We start from the raw sequence: 23613 nt of genomic DNA on the forward strand, positions 1-23613 counted from the left end.
TAAAATTGGTAAAGAGCTATGTGACGTTAAGTCCTAAAACCTCCAGTAAAATGTGGAATGGGGAAAAACTATGGCTGCCGTACAAACTTAAGTTATTTTAACACCTAAAGTTTGACTGCATTGTTGAGTTTAGCTCTTATGCCTTTTGGACGTTTAGTAATCTGCCACTGTTAAAAAAAATTGTTTAGCTTCAGTCTATCTACATCTTCTATAAAAATCAAATTCTGTGTGTGTGTTCCCTATGAAAACGTGTTTGCTATACTTCGATCATCACCATATTTTGGCTCGAGGTTCCTTCGATCAAGACGAAAGTTTTTCATATTTCAGAATTAAGAATTTTAAATTTAAATGTTTTTGTTTTTTGGCTATGCGAAAGAACTATCTTAGCTCCCAAAAATGATAATGTTAACAAAATCAATGGTCGCTTTCAAAATCAATTTCCTGGTGAAGTGACAAAATATAAATCGATCGACACAGTTACAGATGAAGATAAAATTGTGAATTATCCAAATGAATTTCTATACTCCTTAGAACCAAAAGGAATGCCTGCGCATATATCAACTTTGAAAATTGGCTCACCAGTCATGCTTCTTCGGAATGTAATCAAAGCAACAATCATCAGCGGTAAAAGCAATACAATAATATAAAATAAGATACAATAAGATACAAGAATAAAATGTTTTAACAGAAAATTTCACCAAATATGCGTACAAAATTCAATTCAATTTACAGAACAATAAATTAAATTATCAACAAACAAAACAGAAAAATAACGCAACGCAGCATTTGTTTGTATTTAAAAATAAATTATTGTCTGCGCACCAACCGGCAAAAGAGTCCAGATCAGATTGCAAGTTAGTGCAGTCAGAGCTATTACGGATCGTCAGAAATAGTTCGACATCGTCCGTAAACATCAAACATTTTGCGAATTTGAATTGCTGGGGCAAATCATTTATAAAAAATTAAGAATAATAGAGGGCCACAATGGATACCCTGCGGAATACCTGACCAGGCGTTTATATGTAGAGATGACTTGTCGGCTCCAATTGCCACATAGAGCTTTCTGTTCGATAGGAAACTCGTGAAGAATTTCAACAAGTTTCCATTGATTCCATACTTGGCTAACTTGCGTACTGGGATAGTATGATCAACCTTGTCGAATGCTTTCGAGAAGTCAGTGTATATGACGTCTAGTTGCTCAGAGTTCTCTAAAGCACCCACAATTTGATTAGTAACTAAAGCTAAATTTGTGGACGTAGACCTGCCTGGGAAAAATCCATACTGACACTCCACTATAGCCTTGCCTACGTAATCGAACAATTTACGTTGAAGTACGTGGTCGAATATTTTTGCCAGAGTACTCTGTTTAACAATCGGTCTGTAGTTGCAAATGTCATTGCGGTTACCAGACTTAAATATGGGAGTTATGGAGCATAATTTCTACGAGTCCAAACAAATTCCGTTGTTCAAGCAATTTTGAAAGAGATGAGTTAATGGTTCTGCAATAGAGTTTACGCATATTTTGAAAAATATCGGAGAAAACCCCTCAGTATCTGGTTTTGCACTACTTGTCAATTTAGAGATTGACAGAAGAACATCATCTGCGGTAACAACGAAATTAGAAATTTGGCATTGGTACTCAGAGTGAAATATAGGATAAGGTGAAGAGGTAAACTTTGAATAAACTTTTTGGAATGATTTTGTAAATAAGTTGCAGTCATCCTGTAGATTACTGGGCTCTTCGCCATCATGCTCCATAGTCGTTGGAAAGCCATTGGTTTTTCTTTTGGAATTAATAACCGAACAGAAACTGGACGGCTTTGACTTTAGTTTTGATTCGAGTTTAAGCATATATTGCTTAAAAAGACCCTTACTAAGGAAATCGAAGTGCTTTTTAAGTCTTATATAGCTAAGTCGATCAATTTCTTTACAGCTCTTCCTATGTTTTTTAAAAGCTTTATTTTTTCTATTTTTAAGATTGTTTAGTTTTAGATTAAAACAGGGTGGCCTATTCAATAAGACCTTACTTTTTAGAGGTACGAAACTCGAAAGGGCTAGTAAAAGCCTCCCCCTAAAAATTTCATAGGAGGACTCCGGGTTTCCGGAGTAGTTAAGAAAGGCCCAATCAGTTGCTATGAAGAACTCGTTTATCGCCACACGATCGGCCTTGAAATAATTATATTCCAATGTAGATTCGGCAGGTTTTTTATAAAAATCATACAAATCAAAATTTATAGCCAAATCACTACTATTTTCCAAAATTGGAAATGGACACTCAAGGTATGATATTTTTAAATCAGCAGATCCAAAAACTAGATCTAAGAACCTACCATTCTTATTTGGTTGAGAGCTATATTGTTTCAGACCGTATGAAAATAAAGTACTAACAACTAGCATATCGATGTCGGATTTAATATATGAAGGTAAAGTATTACAATCATTAGACCAAGATATATTACTTAAATTGAAATCGCCTAAATATATAATTTCATCAGACGGATATATTATACATATATAAAAATTGTTTTGAGATGTTTATGATAACCTACCTCAGTGTTTGTTGGGTTACGGCTAAAAAGATTTGTGCATTCTACTGTTACTTAATAAACACAAAATGCATTAGCCAATGTCGTAAAAAAGTGGGGGCTGTGTTTGGGGGTCAAAACCACTAATGGTTAGTATGTAAAAATAAAGCATTACAATGAGTATCGATGTTTAACCGTATCCCGATATCATGAATATTGTTAAGAAGTTGAACAGCAAAGAAAAAATATGAAGGTTTCGTATTTGTATGTTAGTTACTTTTTTGTTCCATCACTTTTATTGTCTTACCCCCCTTTTATTATAAACAATTATGTGCTTCTGTCTTACTTTGGTTTTTAGAACGATGTGATCAGACCCGCTTATTAGTAGCTTACGCATTAAAAGAGATAAGCCATCTAAAGAACTGGCACCATAAGCGCTGGAAATGCTTATAAATTGAATATGTAGCTTTAAGCATATTTTGAAAAATATGTATAAATGAAACTAACTTATTTATGTAAGTAATGGTGCAGAAAACCAAATTTTGGTAATTTTTGTAAAGGACATTTTGAAAAAAAAATTATGAAAATGGTTTAACCCCTTTCAAAATATGATAATAAAACTTTTCTTTAATTTCATATACTATATGTGCTTATATATCAATTTTGAGCATTCTAACTTCATTGGTTTTGCAAATATTGCAATTTGAACGTTTTTCAAAATTACCGTTTTAGCAGGATTTACTATTATTCATCAAAGAAACATGTGTGTCAACTTTGAAGTATGTAGGTCGATTTTTACTATTTATGGTCAACTTTTGTATGAAGTGCCCCCACTGTGCGGCTCTAGGTCGAAAATGTATGGAAATGAAGTGTAGTAAAGTTTGCGAAAAACAACATCACGATAAGCAATATAAGATATTTGATAGAAGAGAGAGTAAACTGCCCGCGTATCGTGATTTACGCAGTAATCTTTTCATAGTGGTCTGTACCGTTTGGCCTTGGTAAGCATATCCCTGGATTATACGGCCTCTGGTTTTCTTCAGGTACTAGACGCCCTCACGACCCGATGCCACTATACGTAAACACGGATGTATGTAACTGAAGAACTACTGAAACTAGTTAGCTAGGTGTTTAGACTTTAGTCACGGTAGGCGATGCCCGTCATAAGATCTACAGACCCAGAAGGTACTAATACCGCAGAAGTTCGCATTAATAACCACAAAAGAACTTCCGTTATAAACAACACTCCCGGAGATCAATAACAGTGCGAGGTAGTACAAAAATACAACGCGCATAAGAATAGACATCGTATCAACAGGGTTTACAAAAATAAATATGGGTGTAAGAGGCATTGGTCCCACAAAGGGCGTGGTTGATTTAGTGTATGTAAGAGTTCTATTACAGTATCATGATCGAAGTGGTGGTAGAGTAAAATGCGCGTTTCCCTGGGCAGACTGCATTCCTCAAATACGAGTTTCGAGAATTTAGAATAGGGTTCTCCGGGTAATTATCGGCATAAATCTGTATCGACTCATTATGGATGCGACTGAGGACCTGGTTCTGCTCAGCAGGTTAAAATAGCACAGATCTTATTTCTTCATAGAGCTTACGGAGATGATTCCCCAAGTTGCTGGACAGTGGAATCCCATCAATTCGATGTCTGTTGCCATGTCCCGATTTCTGGATAGTCGACATAAACTGTTTATTCAGCATTTCGTTACTCTCCTTTGTTTGTGGGGAGCATTTTCGTCTCGCTCTATAAATGGTGCTCTGGTGTTTTCATGGCAGGCATATATTTTCCTCCAATTTGTTTCCTTAAGCTCCAACATCATACCGTCAAAAGGAGGCTTGAAAGTAGAAAGGGGACAAACCTCTCGTAAGATTTTATTGAGAAAAACGTGTCAGTCGTATAGTGTGGGCTTACAAATTGTATATCTCTCCAATTTGCAGTAAAGCAAGCTGGGTGGCAGTATGTCCGAGATGCCGGGGACACTGTCTATCGAGGGATATAGGCTAGGTTAGCAGATAAAAGAGGCATATTTTAGCACGATTGATGCTTTAAGCATCATTTCTGCGGATGGTAATGTCTTTAGACAAATTGTGGATGGGATCTTCTTGGATATACTGCACTCAACAGATTTCTATATACCCAAGCAGGGTAAAAGAGAATTCCGATGTAAAATGTGAGAGAAGAACTGCGTCTTCCAAGCTAAGCAAATAGCTGCTTACTCGTCCGAGGCCTCGATGGTCAAAAATTGTAACCGTGGCAGTCGGGCTGGTATCAGAAGATGCTAGTGCCGGGGCCCATCAAATTAATATACGCAACAGATCGACATAAACCAGTTGTTTGACTTGCCTTTCGGGCTGCGTATAAGTATAAGCTGGTGTCTGTATTCACTAAGAAACCTAAAGTCAAATGTTGATTGGAATCCAGATAAACTTAGCCTCGCACAATGAGAATCGAACTAGGCTCCTAGTGAATTGTTTGAAGAGAATAAGATAATACCAGCGAACAATTGCTGTTGAAGTTGGAAGGGGAGACGAGAAAATAGAAAGTGTTGATTATTTCTATCTCAGATGCTCTGCGTTATCTAGAACATATAAGCATTGTCCGAAAAAGCACTCTATCGATTGTTTAGGGGAGCTTTGCTGTGCCGAAATCGACGACAGCTTTGTAATTTTCGGAATGCGTCATGCGAGCTATACAAATACATCAACATAGTCCAGCGAATTAAAACGCAGCGGTTACGCTGACTAGGAAATGTTATGCGAATGAAAAATAACGCTCCGGCTAAGAAAGTGGAAAGAGGAAGAGGGCAGCCCGTCGCCGCTCCGCAGGAAGGACCAGGTTGAAAACGATTTAAACTCCCTTGGTGTGACCAACTGGGGCCGGTTGGCAGAGAGAAGAAGCGACTGGCGCGCCTTGTTGGACAGCCGTTACCGTTTAAACGGTTAAGCGCTAATTAAGTAAGTAAGTAATCTATTTATGAACATACCGAAAACTTCTTCACCTTCTTCGAGTAGATAGGCATCACCTAAAAAGTTTGAGGTTTCTTCAGAGATGTGCACCTGCTCAGGCTTGCCGGACGATTCCATCCTGTAATGAAAATGAGATGTATTTACCTATCTTTAAGATGTTATGTAATATTATCATAATTACTTACTTATTGGCCAAGGAAACATCATTACTCCAAACGTCAAATTTCACGCGCCGTGTGCCAACAATACCGCACAGCACCATACCGGTATGCACACCAACACGCATTTTCACACCTTCATGACGTTGAGCGTCAAAGCAACGCATAGCATCAATCATGCCCAGCCCCATCTCAACACAGCATATTGCATGATCTGTACGCGGCTCCGGGCATCCAGAAACGCAGTAATAACAATCACCCAAAGTGGATATCTTCTCGCAACCACTCAACGTGCAAAGATCATCGAAACGTTCAAATAAATCATTCAATATTTCCACCAGTTGTTCGGCTGTTTTGGTGGATGACATTTTTGTAAAACCAACAATATCCGCAAATAAAATGCTCACATTATCCATACTATGCATGTGAAATGGACGAAATAACGATTTGAGATCGTTGGATGTGCGTGGCCGCACATAATGTGAATCATGATCTATGACACCATCTTTTTTTTCAATACCACTAGCACCACCCTCATTTAGCAGCATATTAGCTACTTTCGGTGGCATTACTGAATGAATCATTTTCTCTTTGAGTTGTTTTTCCATTTCCAATTGGCGACGCACAAGCAAATTTTGTCCCACCTTCATAAACATGCCGCGCATGCGCACGACATTCATTATCAAAACATGAATGCCTACTAAATGTACGCATATATGAAGTAGAATACGTAAAAGCATAATTTTATTGTTGCCCTCTGTTGCCGAACCATGCGTAGCGCTATTGCCAACAACCCGGTGGGATGCCACTTCGAATAGTACAGAATAAGATACAGCAATCACGGCACTCATCCACAGTGGCATTGGTATTGCAGTGTATATGAGTAATATAATCGATAAACAAATCGAAAAATGACCGAGTGGGCTAAAAGCGCGTCCGGTGCAAACAAGAAACGCCAATGAGGTGGCACAAATCACAATCGCTGTAAGGGCAGAAGTGAATACGCGATAGCCACGGTAAATGTCCCAGTGTGTGAAGCACATAGCCATAAGAGTGATGAGTGAAAGCATTGAGAAAGCGCTGGATATGGGACGCCAATAATTCTCAGAACCGCCATCGATCAGAAAATACAGGAACCATGAGAGCGAGCAGAGTAGGATGTATGAGAGTGCGAATCTGCAAGTAAAAAGGAAGAGAAGATGTATGTATATTAGATAGCGACAGAAAAGGGTAGAACAAAATTTGATGTTCGAAGTTGTTTTTGTTCATTGAGGTTTTTGATTGTGACTGATTTATAAGTTTGCACTTGATTCGTTAGTTAATAACACAAGTTTTAAATTTCAGGTGATGATTCAACCTTATATCATTCTTCGCTATAGGTGTCAGATCATGTAATACTAAGGTTTCAGCAATTCTTTGAAGTGAGATCGAGCGGAAATGTAGAGAACTTATATATAATTTTGTTCTTTGTAAAGAAACACTTTCATATTTTTAGGTTAAGTGACTTGATTGAGTCGCTTCTCAAAACAACTGGTTCTAAGTACTCGAGCGACTCGGTATTTTTCCCGCCCAAGCGCTGTCATTTCAGTGGAACCCAATTTAATTTGTTGCATCCCTCCCACAAATCGTCATCTCCCCAGCAGATCCTGGCAGCGGTACTGCGCCATATTTGTTTGTGGCACCTTGCTATTCACGCCCAGGGGCGTCCAGTCGTCAGCGCCTCAAAGACATGATGCTCCTAAGAAAGTATTTTTTTATTGGAACCCGCCTATGGAAGCAGAGGTAGTGGGTGCCCCCACTCCGCTGGAAGAACCAGGTTAAAATCGATTTAAATTCTCTTGGTGTGACCAATTGGTGCCAGTAAACCCAGCGAATAAACGACTGGAGCGCCTTTCGGACGGCCATGATCGTTTAAACGGTTAAGCGCCAATTAAGTAAATGAGTAATGGCAAAGGAAGAGAAGCTCGGCCTAAAATCTTTTCGGAGTTTATCGCGCCTTACATTTTTTTTGTTTTAATTGCAAAGGTTTGTTTGTTCACTGTTCAATTTGCTTCGAAAGCTTCAGCCAATCGCGTGTTCTCAATTCTGTATGATAGCTTTCGAATAATGCCCACTGTGTACTCGTACTTTTTTATTGTGGACAACAATAGCACTATTCGTGGTAAGTATTTGGGAGCATTTGCAGTCTCGACTTTTTATTGAAGCGGTTTTGTGAAGTACGATTTCAAAGGACGACCAGTTCTGGTAGGAAACAGGACATTATTAGCTTTGTTTTGTTGATTATCAGACAGGGTGGAAAATTGATGAGTACTGGATCAGTTTTATGTCATCCCTTTATAAATTTGTTTTGGAGACAACGAAGAACGCCATATTCAGTGTAATTTTTTTTTCTCTCGGGATGACCGGAAATCGATTCAATTACCATCAACTGGGCATTACTCTAAGAAGGTTCTCGTAACAGTACGATGAGGCTGAGATAAATGAGGCATAGTACAGGCTATTATTGAACCTTCCTTGCTACACGACGTCATCATCACAACAGTGGTTATAAGTCCTCTGTAGAACTTTTCTCTTGCATAATCAAGTCCTCTCTGAACACCGTGCATACCTAATGAGACTTTTAGAGTGTAAATTTTGCTTGTAAGGGGAGACCGTTATTTCGTAATGAGTTCAAACTAAGTTCTATTGACAATACTTCAAACGAATCCGGTGACAAAGATCTTTCTTTTTGGAATGGTTTTCTGTTCTCTTGGGGTGACAGATCGAAACTATGGCCAAAGACCATGTGAAACCAGAGTCGTTTCTGTATGTAGAACCGTCTGCCATGACCTAAAGGATCTCATTCATCGAGTTCAACATCATCACTCTGCCATGCTTACAAACATAAAATTTGATACTGTGATATTGTATTCACAAGAATTGCGCCGACAAACCCATAAACGGCATCGGCGCTGAAGGTGTGTAAGAATCAATAACTAAAGCAAAGAATGTTGGCATACAAAGAAATAGTTGTGCTCAAATCAGTGGCGCTTTGTCATTTCCGGTAGCTTATAGGCAGTAAGTAATGAAAATACAGAGAAATGCACATATTAGAAGAAATACAAAAGTTTGTTGCTGACTTAGATTTTAGAAGCTTACTAAATCTTATCAGTTAAATCACGAACGAATGTGTCAATATCGTGCTGTGACTGTATGCGAAAGACGTTTGTCAAATAAAACGTTTGTCACATGTCAAAAAAGGACAGCGCTGCAGGATATCCAATTAAACTAATACGCCCCTGGTAAGAACTATTGACAGAAACAGTGTGGTGTACATTGAAACATTGATTAAGCAAGGACACTGCTAAGTGGGCAAGTGAGTGTCCGGTGGAAGGTGTGGAATTTATTTCAGTCTTTATTTCAATATGGTCTCACGCAATTAAATTTAATTTGACAAAGTTGTGGTTGGTAACAAATTGGATGAATATGGTCAGCCTTCTATATGATGTACTACATATTTACATGCACGTTTGTAGTTGGGGGAAATGCTTGCTGAGAATATCAAAAATGGCGTGTGTTGATTTGTATTGTTTGTAATGATATTAGAAATCGGTCAATAAATTCACAAAGCGAAATACAGAACTCTTGAAATTTAATGGAAATTAGCAGTTCCGGTAGAAGAAGAACACTCCAATAAACTTCAAATAGTTTCTATAGCTTACTCGTCATCTCCTGTTTTAATCCTCCAATTTATCTTGCTTTACCTCTTTCTTTCTCTCTCCCTCTTTCTCTCCTTATCCCTCTGCCTCTTTTCTCTCGCCCTCTCTGTCTCACTCTCCTTCCCCTCTCAAAGTATTTTCACGAAATTGACACTTTTCCTTCCCCTTTCACTTTCCCTTTCCCTTCCCCTCTCCCTCTACATTTAACTCTTACTCACCGTCTCACCGTTCATAGCATGATAAAAATATTACCAGGTAAAACCATTCACTCTTCTTGGCGGCCATAATGGTTTTTTGATTTTTAAAAAAAGTTTAAAATCACACTATAAAATTTTGTGGAAATGCGAAACCAAAGAAAACACACAAAAAATTGTTGGCATGACATGTTTCACTTTTTTTAATGCCAAAAAAATAAAATGCTTATGAAATAAGTGAAAAAAATATTTCGAAAAGTTTTGAAATCCGTTTTTACGTATATGGCAAAAAAATGAGTTACCAATATAATGGATGCCTCAACACGTCCTATTTTTGCAAAAGGACAAAAGAAAAGGCCTTGCTTCTTAACCTCTTCGAATTAAGAAGCGAATGTTGGAGACCACCCCTACTGATTTTTCATTCATCTTTCTTCACTTGGTTGATACGTCTTTAACCCTTAAATATGTTGAAACTTCACTTTATAAGAGACCAGCAGTCTCAAATGTCCTCGCTACTGCGAAAAACAATGATCTTTGAGGTATTCTTTGGTTTGTTTTGGTCCTTTTCCTCGCGGTTTAATTGGCTCTTAACCGTTTAGGAGATGCTGGTCGTTGCGTAACAAGTCACTCTAGCTAAACCCTGTTTTTCAATAACAGGGGGGCACCAAGAGAGATCAAAGTCTTTTTTCCCCCACCTGCTTCTCCGAACACAGTGGAGATCTTCACATAACTTGCCCACGCCAGAAAAAACGCTGTAGCTTAGCTAAACATCATCGTCCAGTTGGAGTATGATAGCTCGTGGAGGCTGAATTTACCGGTTGAACGGTCAAAATCTGCCGCCGTTGTGTAGAGCTAGTGTGCTGGCCTACCCATCAAAAATATTTAAGAAAATTTGTATAAATAGTATAGATTGTCCCTCGGCATTACCTTGGCACCAAAAGTTCGTCCGCCTTGGCAGATAAATTTTTGGGTCGGCACAAAACATGTATTTAGGTGAGCCAATTCGTAGAAAAATGAATACACGATACGTAGCCTTCGAATTGGATGGAAAGCTAGATCCTAATCTCCTCAGATATATATCCCACCAAATTGATATAATGTTATTAGTAGATATGTATCTCTTCCGTACACCTTAGCGGTAAGTCGGGGTTTTCTTCTCGTCGCGCAGACGCAGATAAATTTATAAACAATTTTTTGAAGAAAATTCCCCGATCGTGGCCTGATGCTTCTTTTTGCGTGAAACCACAATACAATTCTTGAATTGAAAATTCTGGAATGCGGTTGACCGGTGAGATTTCTTTCCCACAAAAAAAAAAAGATATTTCCACCAATAAAAAATTCGGTTTTGGATAAAATATAATATTAATGTTAGAACGCAAAAATATATGGTAATTCTAGACGACAGCATGACACTGGTAATACGCGTCAAAAATACCGATATAGGTGTCAAAATACTCGTATTGACCTCGACAACAATAATCCGAAGACGGAAAACAAAAATTTTAGATCGTTCAATAGATATTAAGGAAAACCCGAAAAATTACCCCGAAGTGCTCCGAAACGGAGGGTGGGTTCCATAGTATTTTTGCGCAGAACACCTTTCTGCATTGGCGGCCTTTCGCCGCGCTTATAAAAAATTACCTTGGGTGGGTCTAGCCCCGGTTTGGAGATCAAAACTATATCCGCGGAAAACACTTATGTTCACAATTTTTTTTTGTGGGTACCACAAAATTATCAAACATCCATTATCAACAACCACATGAACATTTTCAAAATTTCTTTGGCAAATATCTCTTGACAGACCCAACATTTTTTACCTCCGCTTTCGGATTCGCGATCCTCCAAAACGCGTCTTTTGATACCCCTCTTCATATTTTTGGACGTGTATTAAAAGTGTTATGCTGTCGTATAGAATTAACAAATACATATATTACAGTTTGTTATATTTTTATTTTGAAAACAAAACCAAAATAAAAAAATAAAAATGTGAGAGCAGTGAGAATTTTAAAATTTTTTTAAACGTCATTTCGGCTCTCACCGGTTTTACCTTGTAATATTTGTATCATGGTTCATAGTATCTTCACGAAATTGAAACTCTTCCTTCCGCTTTCATTTGACATTACGAAATATGAACATTTTTACGAGTTAGTCGGGGATTGCCCGTATTGCTTTAAATGTGTGAAAACATTTATTTGAAGCAATTTTTAATTTTATAAAGGCCTTGTTCGTCCTGATGTCACGTTGTTTAAATTTTTTCACAAATTATTAAATAAATGAACATTTTTCGGTTTTTACGCCGTCATGGACCGTTGGACATTAAAATTACGGAACCATGTTAAAATAACATCTCATCTTCGCCCAGGTCTGATTTCATGTATTTCAAATAAAAGCTGTTGTTGACAAGTACTGCATAGATAACCATCTCTGTTAATTTTTTGGTCATTGCTATACAAATTTAGTTAGCTTTTTTCTCCAAGAAAGAAAGAAACAGATAAAAGTCAACTTTGGTTCATTCGTAACCTCAGGGAGCTTGGCTTGGATGTGATAATGTGAAGAGAATGAGAGCAGAATACACCTACAGGTCGCAGTTCATTACCTTACAACAACCTATCTATCTACCATTGGTAAAAATTGTATTTAGCTTCCTTTCCTGCTGGGTATGGTTAAAATTCCCAATCAAATTCCATCAACATAATAAATACCAAAATACTTACTTAATTGGCAATTAACCGTTTAAACGATTAAAACCATCCAACAAGGCGCGCCGGTCGCTTCTTCGCTGAGTTAACGGTGCCAATCGGTCACACGAATTTAAATCGTTTTCAACTCGGTCCTACCAGCGGTGTGGAGATCGCCCTTTTTTTCTGCTTCCGTAGGCGTGTTCGGTAAAAGTACTTTCTTAGCCGGAACATTATCTTTAATTCGCATAAAATGGCCCCTGACTATGTTGATGTCTACGAAGAGCTCGTACAGCTCATCAAGCAAATCACTGGAAGAATTTTTTTCTCGGGCACTTCCAGAGCCGCTTTATCTGATGTTGTCATGGTTCTGCGCCATACAAGATGCAGGTACGATAGTTGACTTGTATAGAATGATTTTCCTTTGCCGAGAGAGGACTAAACTTTTCAATTGCCTACCCAGTTCGACGAAGCATTTATTGGCAAGAGTATATAATATCGAGGTAAGAACATCGACTGCTGAGTGGAATATTACACTATCTATTTCTACATATTAGCGGCTGCTTCAAAAAAGCAATATCGCAAAAAACGTTTGAGCAACACCCTATTTCGGATGAGGTACTCACTTAGGCGTGCTTATCAGGTCATCGGGTTATGTGCTTTTAATTTTAAACTCTACTACAACAACAAAAATAAAATACAGAAAACGAAAGTACTTTGCAAACAGATAATCGAAAATAATGGCGACATGAATAGACTAATAATTTGTTTCAAACGTTCATATAAAAAACACCGTATCTTATAATTTGTTTCAGAATTCCCTATCTGAACTTATATTCAATACAGACTTACACTAGCTGGAACTTCTATAAAAAAAAGTTTTAGATAGGGCGTCATTTATTTAAATCTCTCTTTTCGGTCATCACATTACTGCGTCGTCTTAGAGCGCTGGCAATTTCTGAGCAAGAGTTGTTATTGATGTTGTTGAAGTGATAAGAGCACTCCCCGAAGTCCCCAAAAAGTTCGATGTTGTTGTTCCATTTAATTTTAATATGACCAAGAGTTTACTCGAGCATATTAATCTTGCCCTTTCTTGATAAATAAGTGGTTAGTAAATTACTGGAAACCTTCCAGATGACCTTCAAATTTGGCCTGGACGTCCGCTGATCTCTAAACTTCATGTGCTTACAGAACAGATTGATTGATCATAGGGTATGGAAAAGAAACTGTATGGCTGATAACATTTTATCTAGAAATATTTAATTTTATTTTTATATTGTGATATTTTTATGTTGTTAATAGTGTCCTGAGGATGGCTACCGAAGTGTAACCGAAATATATTGACAAAAAAGACGAAACGTTTGTGTTTTAATTTGGACCTTGAGCCAGCAAAAAACATATATTAGAAATATTTAAAATTGTTTTAATTTCCTGCAGGGCATACATACACAAGTATAAATAGCCCTGCAAAGATCTTGCGATTAATCCCTGAAGAGATTGCTTTCCAATTGATCTATTTTGTCTACATTTGGTCATATCTGATCCCCTTTAGTCCCTTTCGGGTACAGTAGGGATTAGTCAGTTTGAAATCAATGGAGCCCTTTTTAAGAAAAATGAAAAAAAACCGCAGCGACATTAGTAAAATAAAAAAGATTACAGGTGATTGAATCGAATTAATTGAGAACAAGTATGGAAGGCTAAGTTCGGGTGTAACCGAACATTAAATACTCAGTTGAGAGCTGTGGAGACAAAATAAGGGAAAATCACCATGTAGTAAAAACAACCTAGGGTAACCCTGGAATGCGTTTGTATGACATGTGTATCAAATGGAAGGTATTAAAGAGTATTTTAAGAGGGAGTGGCCCATAGTTCTATAGATGGACGCCATTTAGGGATATCGCCATAAAAGTGGACCAGGGGTGACTCTAGAATGCGTTTGTACGATATGGGTATCAAATGAAAGGTGTTAATGAGTATTTTAAAAGGGAGTGGGCCTTAGTTCTATGGGTGGACGCCTTTTCGGGATATCGCCATAAAGGTGTATCAGGGGTGACTCAAGAATGTGTTTGTATGATATGGGTATCAAATGAAAGGTGTTAATGAGTATTTTAAAAGGGAGTGGGCCTTAGGTCTATAGGTGGACGCGTTTTCGGAATATCGTTATAAAGGTGGACCAGGGTTGACTCTAGAATGCTTTTGTACAATATGGGTATCAAACGAAAGGTGTTAATAAGTATTTTAAAAGGGAGTGGGCCTTAGTTCTATGGGAGGACGCCTTTTCGGGATATCGCCATAAAGGTGGACCAGGGGTGACTCAAGAATGTGTTTGTATGATATGGGTATCAAATGAAAGGTGTTAATGAGTATTTTAAAAGGGAGTGGGCCCTAGTTCTATAGGTGGACACTTTTTCGAGATATCGCCATAAAGGTGGACCAGTGGTGACTCTAGAATTTTTTTGTACGATATAGGATATATTTGTACGATATGGGTATCAAATGAAAGGTGTTAGTGAGTATTTTAAAAAGGAGTGGGCCTTAGTTCTATGGGTGGACGCCTTTTCGGGATATCGCCATAAAGGTGTACCAGGGGTGACTCAAGAATGTGTTTGTATGATATGGGTATCAAATTAAAGGTGTTAATGAGTATTTTAAAAGGGAGTGGGCCTTAGGTCTATAGGTGGACGCGTTTTCGGAATATCGTTATAAAGGTGGACCAGGGTTGACTCTAGAATGCTTTTGTACAATATGGGTATCAAACGAAAAGTGTTAATAAGTATTTTAAAAGGGAGTGGCCTTAGTTCTATGGGAGGACGCCTTTTCGGGATATCGCCATAAAGGTGGACCAGGGGTGACTCAAGAATGTGTTTGTATGATATGGGTATCAAATGAAAGGCGTTAATGAGTATTTTAAAAGGGAGTGGGCCCTAGTTCTATAGGTGGACACTTTTTCGAGATATCGCCATAAAGGTGGACCAGTGGTGACTCTAGAATTTTTTTGTACGATATAGGATATGTTTGTACGATATGGGTATCAAATGAAAGGTGTTAGTGAGTATTTTAAAAGGGAGTGGGCCTTAGTTCTATATGTGGACGCCTTTTCGGGATATCGCCATAAAGGTGTACCAGGGGTGACTCAAGAATGTGTTTGTATGATATGGGTATCAAATGAAAGGTGTTAATGAGTATTTTAAAAGGGAGTGGGCCTTAGGTCTATAGGTGGACGCGTTTTCGGAATATCGTTATAAAGGTGGACCAGGGTTGACTCTAGAATGCGTTTGTACAATATGGGTATCAAATGAAAGGCGTTAGTGAGTATTTTAAAAGGGAGTGGGCCCTAGTTCTATAGGTGGACACTTTTTCGAGATATCGCCATAAAGGTGGACCAGTGGTGACTCTAGAATTTTTTTGTACGATATAGGATATGTTTGTACGATATGGGTATCAAATGAAAGGTGTTAGTGAGTATTTTAAAAGGGAGTGGGCCTTAGTTCTATGGGTGGATGCCTTTTCGGGATATCGCCATAAAGGTGTACCAGGGGTGACTCAAGAATGTGTTTGTATGATATGGGTATCAAATGAAAGGTGTTAATGAGTATTTTAAAAGGGAGTGGGCCTTAGGTCTATAGGTGGACGCGTTTTCGGAATATCGTTATAAAGGTGGACCAGGGTTGACTCTAGAATGCTTTTGTACAATATGGGTATCAAACGAAAGGTGTTAATAAGTATTTTAAAAGGGAGTGGGCCTTAGTTCTATGGGTGGACGCCTTTTCGGGATATCGCCATAAAGGTGGACCAGGGGTGACTCAAGAATGTGTTTGTATGATATGGGTATCAAATGAAAGGTGTTAATGAGTATTTTAAAAGGGAGTGGGCCCTAGTTCTATAGGTGGACACTTTTTCGAGATATCGCCATAAAGGTGGACCAGTGGTGACTCCAGAATTTACTCTAGAATGCTTTTGTACAATATGGGTATCAAACGAAAGGTGTTAATAAGTATTTTAAAAGGGAGTGGGCCTTAGTTCTATGGGTGGACGCCTTTTCGGGATATCGCCATAAAGGTGGACCAGGGGTGACTCAAGAATGTGTTTGTATGATATGGGTATCAAATGAAAGGTGTTAATGAGTATTTTAAAAGGGAGTGGGCCCTAGTTCTATAGGTGGACACTTTTTCGAGATATCGCCATAAAGGTGGACCAGTGGTGACTCCAGAATTTGTACGATATAGGATATGTTTGTATGATATGGGTATCAAATGAAAGGTGTTAGTGAGTATTTTAAAAGGGAGTGGGCCTTAGTTCTATATGTGGACGCCTTTTCGAGATATCGCCATAAACGTGGGCCAGGGGTGACTCTAGAATGTGTTTGTACGATATGGGTATTAAATTAAAGGTATTAATGAGGGTTTTAAAAGGGAGTGGTGGTAGTTGTATATGTGAAGGCGTTTTCCAGATATAGACCAAAATGTGGACCAGGGTGACCTAGAACATCATCTGTCGGGTACCGCTAATTTACTTATATATGTAATACCACGAACAGTATTCCTTCCAAGATTCCAAGGGATTTTGATTTCGCCCTGCAAAACTTTTTCATTTTCTTCTACTTAATATGGTAGCTGTCACACCCATTTTACCAAGCGTTTTTCTAAAGTTATATTTTGTGCCAATAGACCAATACAACTACCATGTTTCGTCCCTTTTTTCGTATTTGGTATATAATTATGGCATTTTTTTCATTTTTCGTAATTTGCGATATCGAAAAAGTGGGCGTGGTCATAGTCGGATTTCGGCCATTTTTTACACCAATACAAAGTGAGTTCAGATGAGTACGTGAATTGAGTTTAGTAAAGATATATAGATTTTTGCTCAAGTTATCGTGTTAACGGCCGAGCGGAAGGACAGACGGTCGACTGTGTATAAAAACTGGGCATGGCTTCTACCGATTTCGCCCTTTTTCACAGAAAACAGTTACCGTCCAGGAATCTAAGCCTCTACCAAATTTAACAAGGATTGGTAAATTTTTGTTCGACTTATGGCATTAAAAGTATCCTAAACAAATTAAATGAAAAAGGGCGGAGCCACTCCCATTTTGAAATTTTCTTTTATTTTTGTATTTTGTTGCACCATGTCATCACTGCAGTTGAATTTTGACATAATTTACTTATATACTGTAAAGATATTAACTTTTCTTTTAAAATTTTACTTTAAGAAAATTTTTTTTTTAAAAAGTGGGCGTGGTCGTTCTCCGATTTTGCTAATTTTTATTAAGCATACATATAGTAACAAGAGTAACGTTCCTGCCAAATTTCATCACGATATCTTCAACGACTGCCAAATTACAGCTTGCCAAACTTCTAAATTACCTTCTTTTAAAAGTGGGCGGTGCCACGCCCATTGTCCAAAATTTTACTAGTTTTCTATTCTGCGTCATAAGTTCAACTCACCTACGAAGTTTCATCGCTCAATCCGTATTTGGTAATGAATTATCGCACTTTTTCGATTTTTCGAAATTTTCGATATCGAAAAAGTGGGCGTGGTTATAGTCCGATATCGTTCATTTTAAATAGCGATCTGAGATGAGTGCCCAGGAACCTACATACCAAATTTCATCAAGATACCTCAAAATTTACTGAAGTTATCGTGTTAACGGACAGACGGACGGACGGACGGATATGGCTCAATCGAATTTTTTTTCGATACTGATGATTTTGATATATGGAAGTCTATATCTACCTCGATTCCTTTATACCTGTACAACCAACCGTTATCCAATCAAAGTTAATATACTCTGTGAGCTCTGCTCAACTGAGTATAAAAATGCGGATTCTTATACCGAACCTAAATTACTAGGACTTAACGACTACGCCGGAGTTAGGGTTACATTTTGGGAGAATATTTTTTATTCATTTTTGAAAAGCGGACAAACAACTTACATCAAATAGATTTGGTGGCTTGGCAAACCCTTCGATTGTGTTTCTGCAATTAAAAATATGACTAGACCCTATTTGAGTCGTTGTTGAACCGAAAAGGGACTAGTCTCCACATGTTCCCATATGGGTACAAAGGAGATTGGTCCTATCGATACCTTTCGGGTATTAATGGGTCTAATTAGTCTCTTCATAGGACATGCTCAAACAGGGGAACAGTTCAACTCATAAAAAGAGATCAAAACTGGCATTTGTCGCATACTCCTTTGAGACTCAACCCGGATTCATCTAATCAGACTAATCGTATTTTTTGCAGGGAGGCAAAAGAATTTGATTGGTAAAATTCTTTTGAGGAAAGACGAGTGGCCACTGCTAATGCCTTCACATACCAACAAACATCTACGTACACTTTTCGTACATACTCTGCAAAAAGTGGCTCAAATTTAAACGATAGACATGACAAATAAAACCTCACTATCTTTATATATAAAAATAACGTGTCACAATGTTTGTCCGCGACGGACTCCTACACTACTGAACCGATTTTGAATTTGTTTTCCACTCCGTGTGTAGTTTGATCTAACATGAAATATAGGATAGTTTGTATCTCAGTTTATAGCCGCAATATTATTTTATTGCAATTTTTTTTAAATGTTTATATGTATTAACAAAATGTTACGTATTCCCACCGGCACTCATATTTTCAGGTGGTACTTCCGTGTAATTGGTTGGTGTTTAATTAAACAACGTGCTTATCAATAAAAAATATTATAGCGAATGGTATCAAGTATAGCACATCACCAGGCTTGTCGTGACGGGGGGGCGGGATTACCCCCAGGCCCGGGGTTTCTGAGGGGGCCCGCGGCTTAGAGGTACTAAGAAATTTTTTTTTTAATTCAGGAGAGCCTTTCGTTGTTCCATGTGCAATTTTTAATCCGAATTTCAAAAGCAAAGAATATCTGCCTTTCGTTTTAATATTATAGTGAAGTGTGAAAAATAAAAATCTATATATGTGTCCAAGCCTATGAAAAGGTGGCTTATGACTCAAAAAAGAAATTGCAGCAACAGTTAAAGATAAACAATGCATTTCTTCAGTTTCTAAGTAGTTTTCTTTTTTTTATTTTGAGTCATAAGCCACCTTTTCATAGGCCGGGTCACATATATAAAAAGAAAGGCTAAAATGTGTGTTAGTTGGTCGCCGGTGTTTGAAGAGATGTGTCAGTCGATTTTGTTCAAGCTTGTGTGAAAAATTGCGTATACCTCACGCGGTGGTTATTACATAGCTTTAGTTGCGATCGACGTACAGGGCTTAGAGATATAGGCTGAAAAATGGTCCCGGGTACCCATAGAATGTGTGCGTAATATGGATATCAAATGAAAGCCGTTGCTGAGAGCTCTAAAGTAATTTTCATTGTGATATTCGATTTAGTCGCATCAACCTGGAAAAACTGATAAATATGCATGCGAAGCCGATATAAGGACATGAATTAATAATACCCACATACCTATTTACATACGTGGTATGCGATTTGCCTGCAATTTGGTATATAAGTTTACCTATATTAGTATTTACGACCCTTTTTTTCGGGAAGTAGACTGGAAACGGACTGGGGCTAAAACTCGGAATGGGACTGGGACTGGGACTAGAACAAAATACATACCACCCTATGGGGCAGGCAATAAGGGATGAGGAAGAATGTAAAGAACTTGATGGAAGGAGGAGACTGAGAAAGAGGTAGAAAGAGACGAAGATGGAGATAGATGAAGCGAAAAAGACGGAGGGATGAGTGAATAGAGTGAATAGTAGAGTTAGACGGAAAAAGCTTATTAAAATATATGCACATAGGCCAAAATTAGGACAGAACAACGTCTGCCGGGTCTGCTAGTAGTCTATAAATTTTCATAGTATTTTAAAGGAAACTGGATTTTATCTGCTAAATGAATTTCCGGGTTGACCGAACCACTTCCGATAATTGTCGCAATTTAAAAAACTTAATGTTACTTGTCTCGTAACCAGAACGTAGGAAATAAAATGAATTTTTGATAAGAGATTGCAAATTTATACTTAAATACTGAGTATATGAAGCTATTGTTCTCAATGCATTTTGTTACTAAATGCTTTGCGTGGGCCTGATTTTTATTGGATGGTAAGCTATATATAAAATTTCCTAATACAACAAGTAGAATTTCAAAATCACAACTTGTGTAAGCCTTCTTTCAATTACGCCAAAAGCCTTTTAACATTGTTGTTATATTCTACCTTAATAGTAATCTTCATTTCATATGAGTTATAAAACATATACATAACATATAATCTTAAATATGATAACCTAAGTACACAAAAATAAGGAGTATTATAAAGAATACAACATACAACTTATATTCCGCATAGAATTAATGGCTATCAGGCCATAAGCCTTTTGGCCATACGAAATAAACCTTATACAAGTCCTAAATTTTTGCTGGGTAATTGAAAAAGCAAGAAAAACCAGCAATCACATAAAGCATTTCAGCCCACGAAAGAGCGAATGAATGGTTGAGTATTAAAGCGGATAAGGAATGTAATCAAATTACGTATGAAATTAACCGAAATGAATTTGATTGTCCTTCTACGTACGTCCGGTTATTATGTCGAATAAAAACGCTTTAATAAGGTTGGATTACATGTGGGACAAGGCTGTGGCATTATTTATTTGATTTAATGCATGTTTTGTATTATATCTTGCATAGTACAATGATTTGATATATTTTACGCTTGCACAGAAAAATAATTGTATAATATTTCATCACGAGAATATTAGGTCTGCTCGCGTTGATGAATTACTTGACAATATCCTTAGTAATATGTTCGTAAGCTGGAATTTAGAAAGTTTTAATGAGGATTTGAGTAATAGTAAAGATATCTTCGAAAGCCAATGAAGAAAACTCTGGTGCGTATTGTTTGTAATGGAAAGCATATATACGGAAGCATTAATCCTTTTGAACAATGAAGTTGATGGTGAGTCCATTTAGTGGTTCCATTAACTCCCGGGCATGATTATGGATCGAATAATTATATAGAGTTGGTGTACATCAATAAGCTTTTTGTGCAGAAGTTGTCCCGTAGAGGAAGAAGGGGAGCTACTTACTATTTCGTTTGCCAATGACCATTACTGCAGCATTTGATGTCCTCGTGCTATAAAAAAAATTCGAGATGCGGTCAAGCGCTGACCGAAAAGACGAAATATTAGGTTTTGTAGTGTTAAGAGACTTTACCCCAAATAATCTTTTCGTATTCTCTAGATATTTCTACACCATTAAAACTGCCGTCATACTGTTGTGTGCTTCAAACCGAGGTCCTCCTGATTTGGTAACACTGCAAATCACTTGAGACCCGGAACACAACTGCACAATACACCGGCTCCAACCTAGTATGGGTATGCAAATAACTTCTTAATGTTAATGCATATAAACCGACACTTTAGAGATACCTACTATATGGCTTCAGGGACCTAGGGAAATCGAAGAAAAAGGGATAGCTGATGAGCGGGCACCTAAAAGATCAGTGGAAGGAAATAAAGGAATAACCAATGTCGAAGTAGGCATACCTAGGCACAGCCAAGAGGGAATAAAAGGGGAAACTCCAAAGTCTTGCGTGTGCAATGCCTGCAAAAGTTGAAGATCAATACGAGTTTGGCAGTTTTATGAGCTACGTGGCCAGACTATAATAACAGAAGAACAAGAGGTGTACTGAGTAGATCTAGGACAGACACTTATCATTTTTTAGCGGTTTTCATCGGTCATTGGACTAAAGGCACGCATCAAGAAAAGATGGGTATTCCGCATAATGACCACTGCAAAACCTGTAAAGACGTAAATACCAAGAAGACTGCTAAGCACTTTATGTGTTAATTCCCAGCTCTAGCTGGAACATGTATAAGGTCTTTTGTAGTCCCCTTTTTGGAAAATCTGGACAGATTATCGGAAATATTAGTAGGTTAAGGCGAGCTTTATGTCATATAGAAAGAAAATTGCAAAGCGCGATAGCCTTAGAGGAGATTTGAAGCCAAGCTTCTATCCCAATTTGCGTCGTGCTCCTTTTAATTTTTCCTATAAACTGGCGAGGCGGGACCTACATTTTTTACACCGACTCCGAGCGGCACTTTCAAGTAGATGAATTTTCACTAACAAGCTTTTCATAGCAAAAATACACTCGGAGTGCTTGCCAAACCACTGCAGAGTTCCTTCCCCGCTTAGAAATACTTTTTCTAATTGAAAAAACTTGGTTCTAAATGTTTGATGTTGCTTTGCCCGGTAATCGAACGCAGGATCTTCGCTGTGGTAGGCAGAGCACGCCACCTACCTACTTTTGTTCACAGTTGATTTTGTTGTTGTTGTTTTCACTACATAAACACTCCCCGATGGCTATGGAAAACTTATGGGTTAAGAAGGTACTTTGCATCATTGAAAACGGTATTCTTCGGTATTACCAGACGATGTAATAGCTAGGCTTCGTCGGGAACTAATTTTTGTTGTCCCCTCGAACCTGAAGTCAGTGAATTTTAAGTGAGGTCTTTATTAACTGGCTCGGGCTAACCTATTTGGATGTATCCGGATCTTCTTCCAATGGCTCTCACACCTGCTATTTGAGACTAATCTTTAGCTAAACGGTAAAACTGAATAGTGTGATAATTTTTCACTCCCTACGTATCGGCGCTGTATATGTGAGTGGATATACAAAGAAATATAAAAAAGAAGGCGAGGTGGCAACCCTTCTTAAAAGTATCAATAGAAATGCGGAGTAAAATACCTTTCGTTTGGTACCCATATTGACATACATATCTCATGTTATGTCAAAAAATAACCCCGGGTCCCTCCGAAACCGGGGGCTCGATCCATAATAATTCTGCGCGGAATATCGTGAATTTACTGTCACAACAATGAAGTGAGACAACTACGTTTTTAACACAAATAACTGCTGTTTTAGTTTTGGACAGCTAGATTGATCAAATACCCCACCGTGAGACGTCCCAAGCCGTTTAGGAGAAATGGACAGAAGCACGGGTTGCAGAGTTTCTAACATCATGTTCAAATCCTAAGATATTAGACTTACAAAGTGGTTCATACCTCTGAAGAGAAGATACTCGAACTCATTATGAGCATGCTAACTGGACACTGCCTTCTAACTTCACATGCTTATAAGTTAGGTCTCGTCAATAACAGCATATGTAGGACGTGCTAGCTGCAGGAAGAAACGGTTGAGCACGTTCTGTGTTCGTGTCCTGCGCTCGACAGCTCAATGCCGCAGTTATTAGGGGCGGCATATATGTCAGATCTCGATGCAGCAATTAAGCTAGGTGCTAAAAACTTCTAGTACTTGCCAAGAGGATATGGTAATTCTATAACATAAGTCCTGGCACCTAATTGGTGCTCTTCCGATTGGTCCTCATACAAATTCTGTTAACAGTATGAACACAT

General features: G+C 38.0%; 1 protein-coding gene across 7 annotated transcripts in view; it reads right to left on the reverse strand.

The window, feature by feature from the left end:
- Positions 1-23613, reverse strand: part of Ac13E (Adenylyl cyclase 13E) — a 367921-nt gene that overhangs the window by 20118 nt on the left and 324190 nt on the right. For all 7 annotated transcript variants that reach the window (XM_067784819.1, XM_067784818.1, XM_067784817.1 and 4 more), the window contains 2 exons: positions 5690-6838; positions 5522-5622 (listed from right to left, as the gene is read on the reverse strand). In XM_067784819.1, the coding sequence (XP_067640920.1) occupies positions 5522-5622; positions 5690-6838 (1250 nt within the window). The remainder of the gene's footprint in view (positions 1-5521; positions 5623-5689; positions 6839-23613) is intronic.

This window comes from Eurosta solidaginis, chromosome 4, assembly GCF_040869045.1.
Source record: "Eurosta solidaginis isolate ZX-2024a chromosome 4, ASM4086904v1, whole genome shotgun sequence".
Taxonomy (NCBI): Eukaryota; Metazoa; Arthropoda; class Insecta; order Diptera; family Tephritidae; genus Eurosta; species Eurosta solidaginis.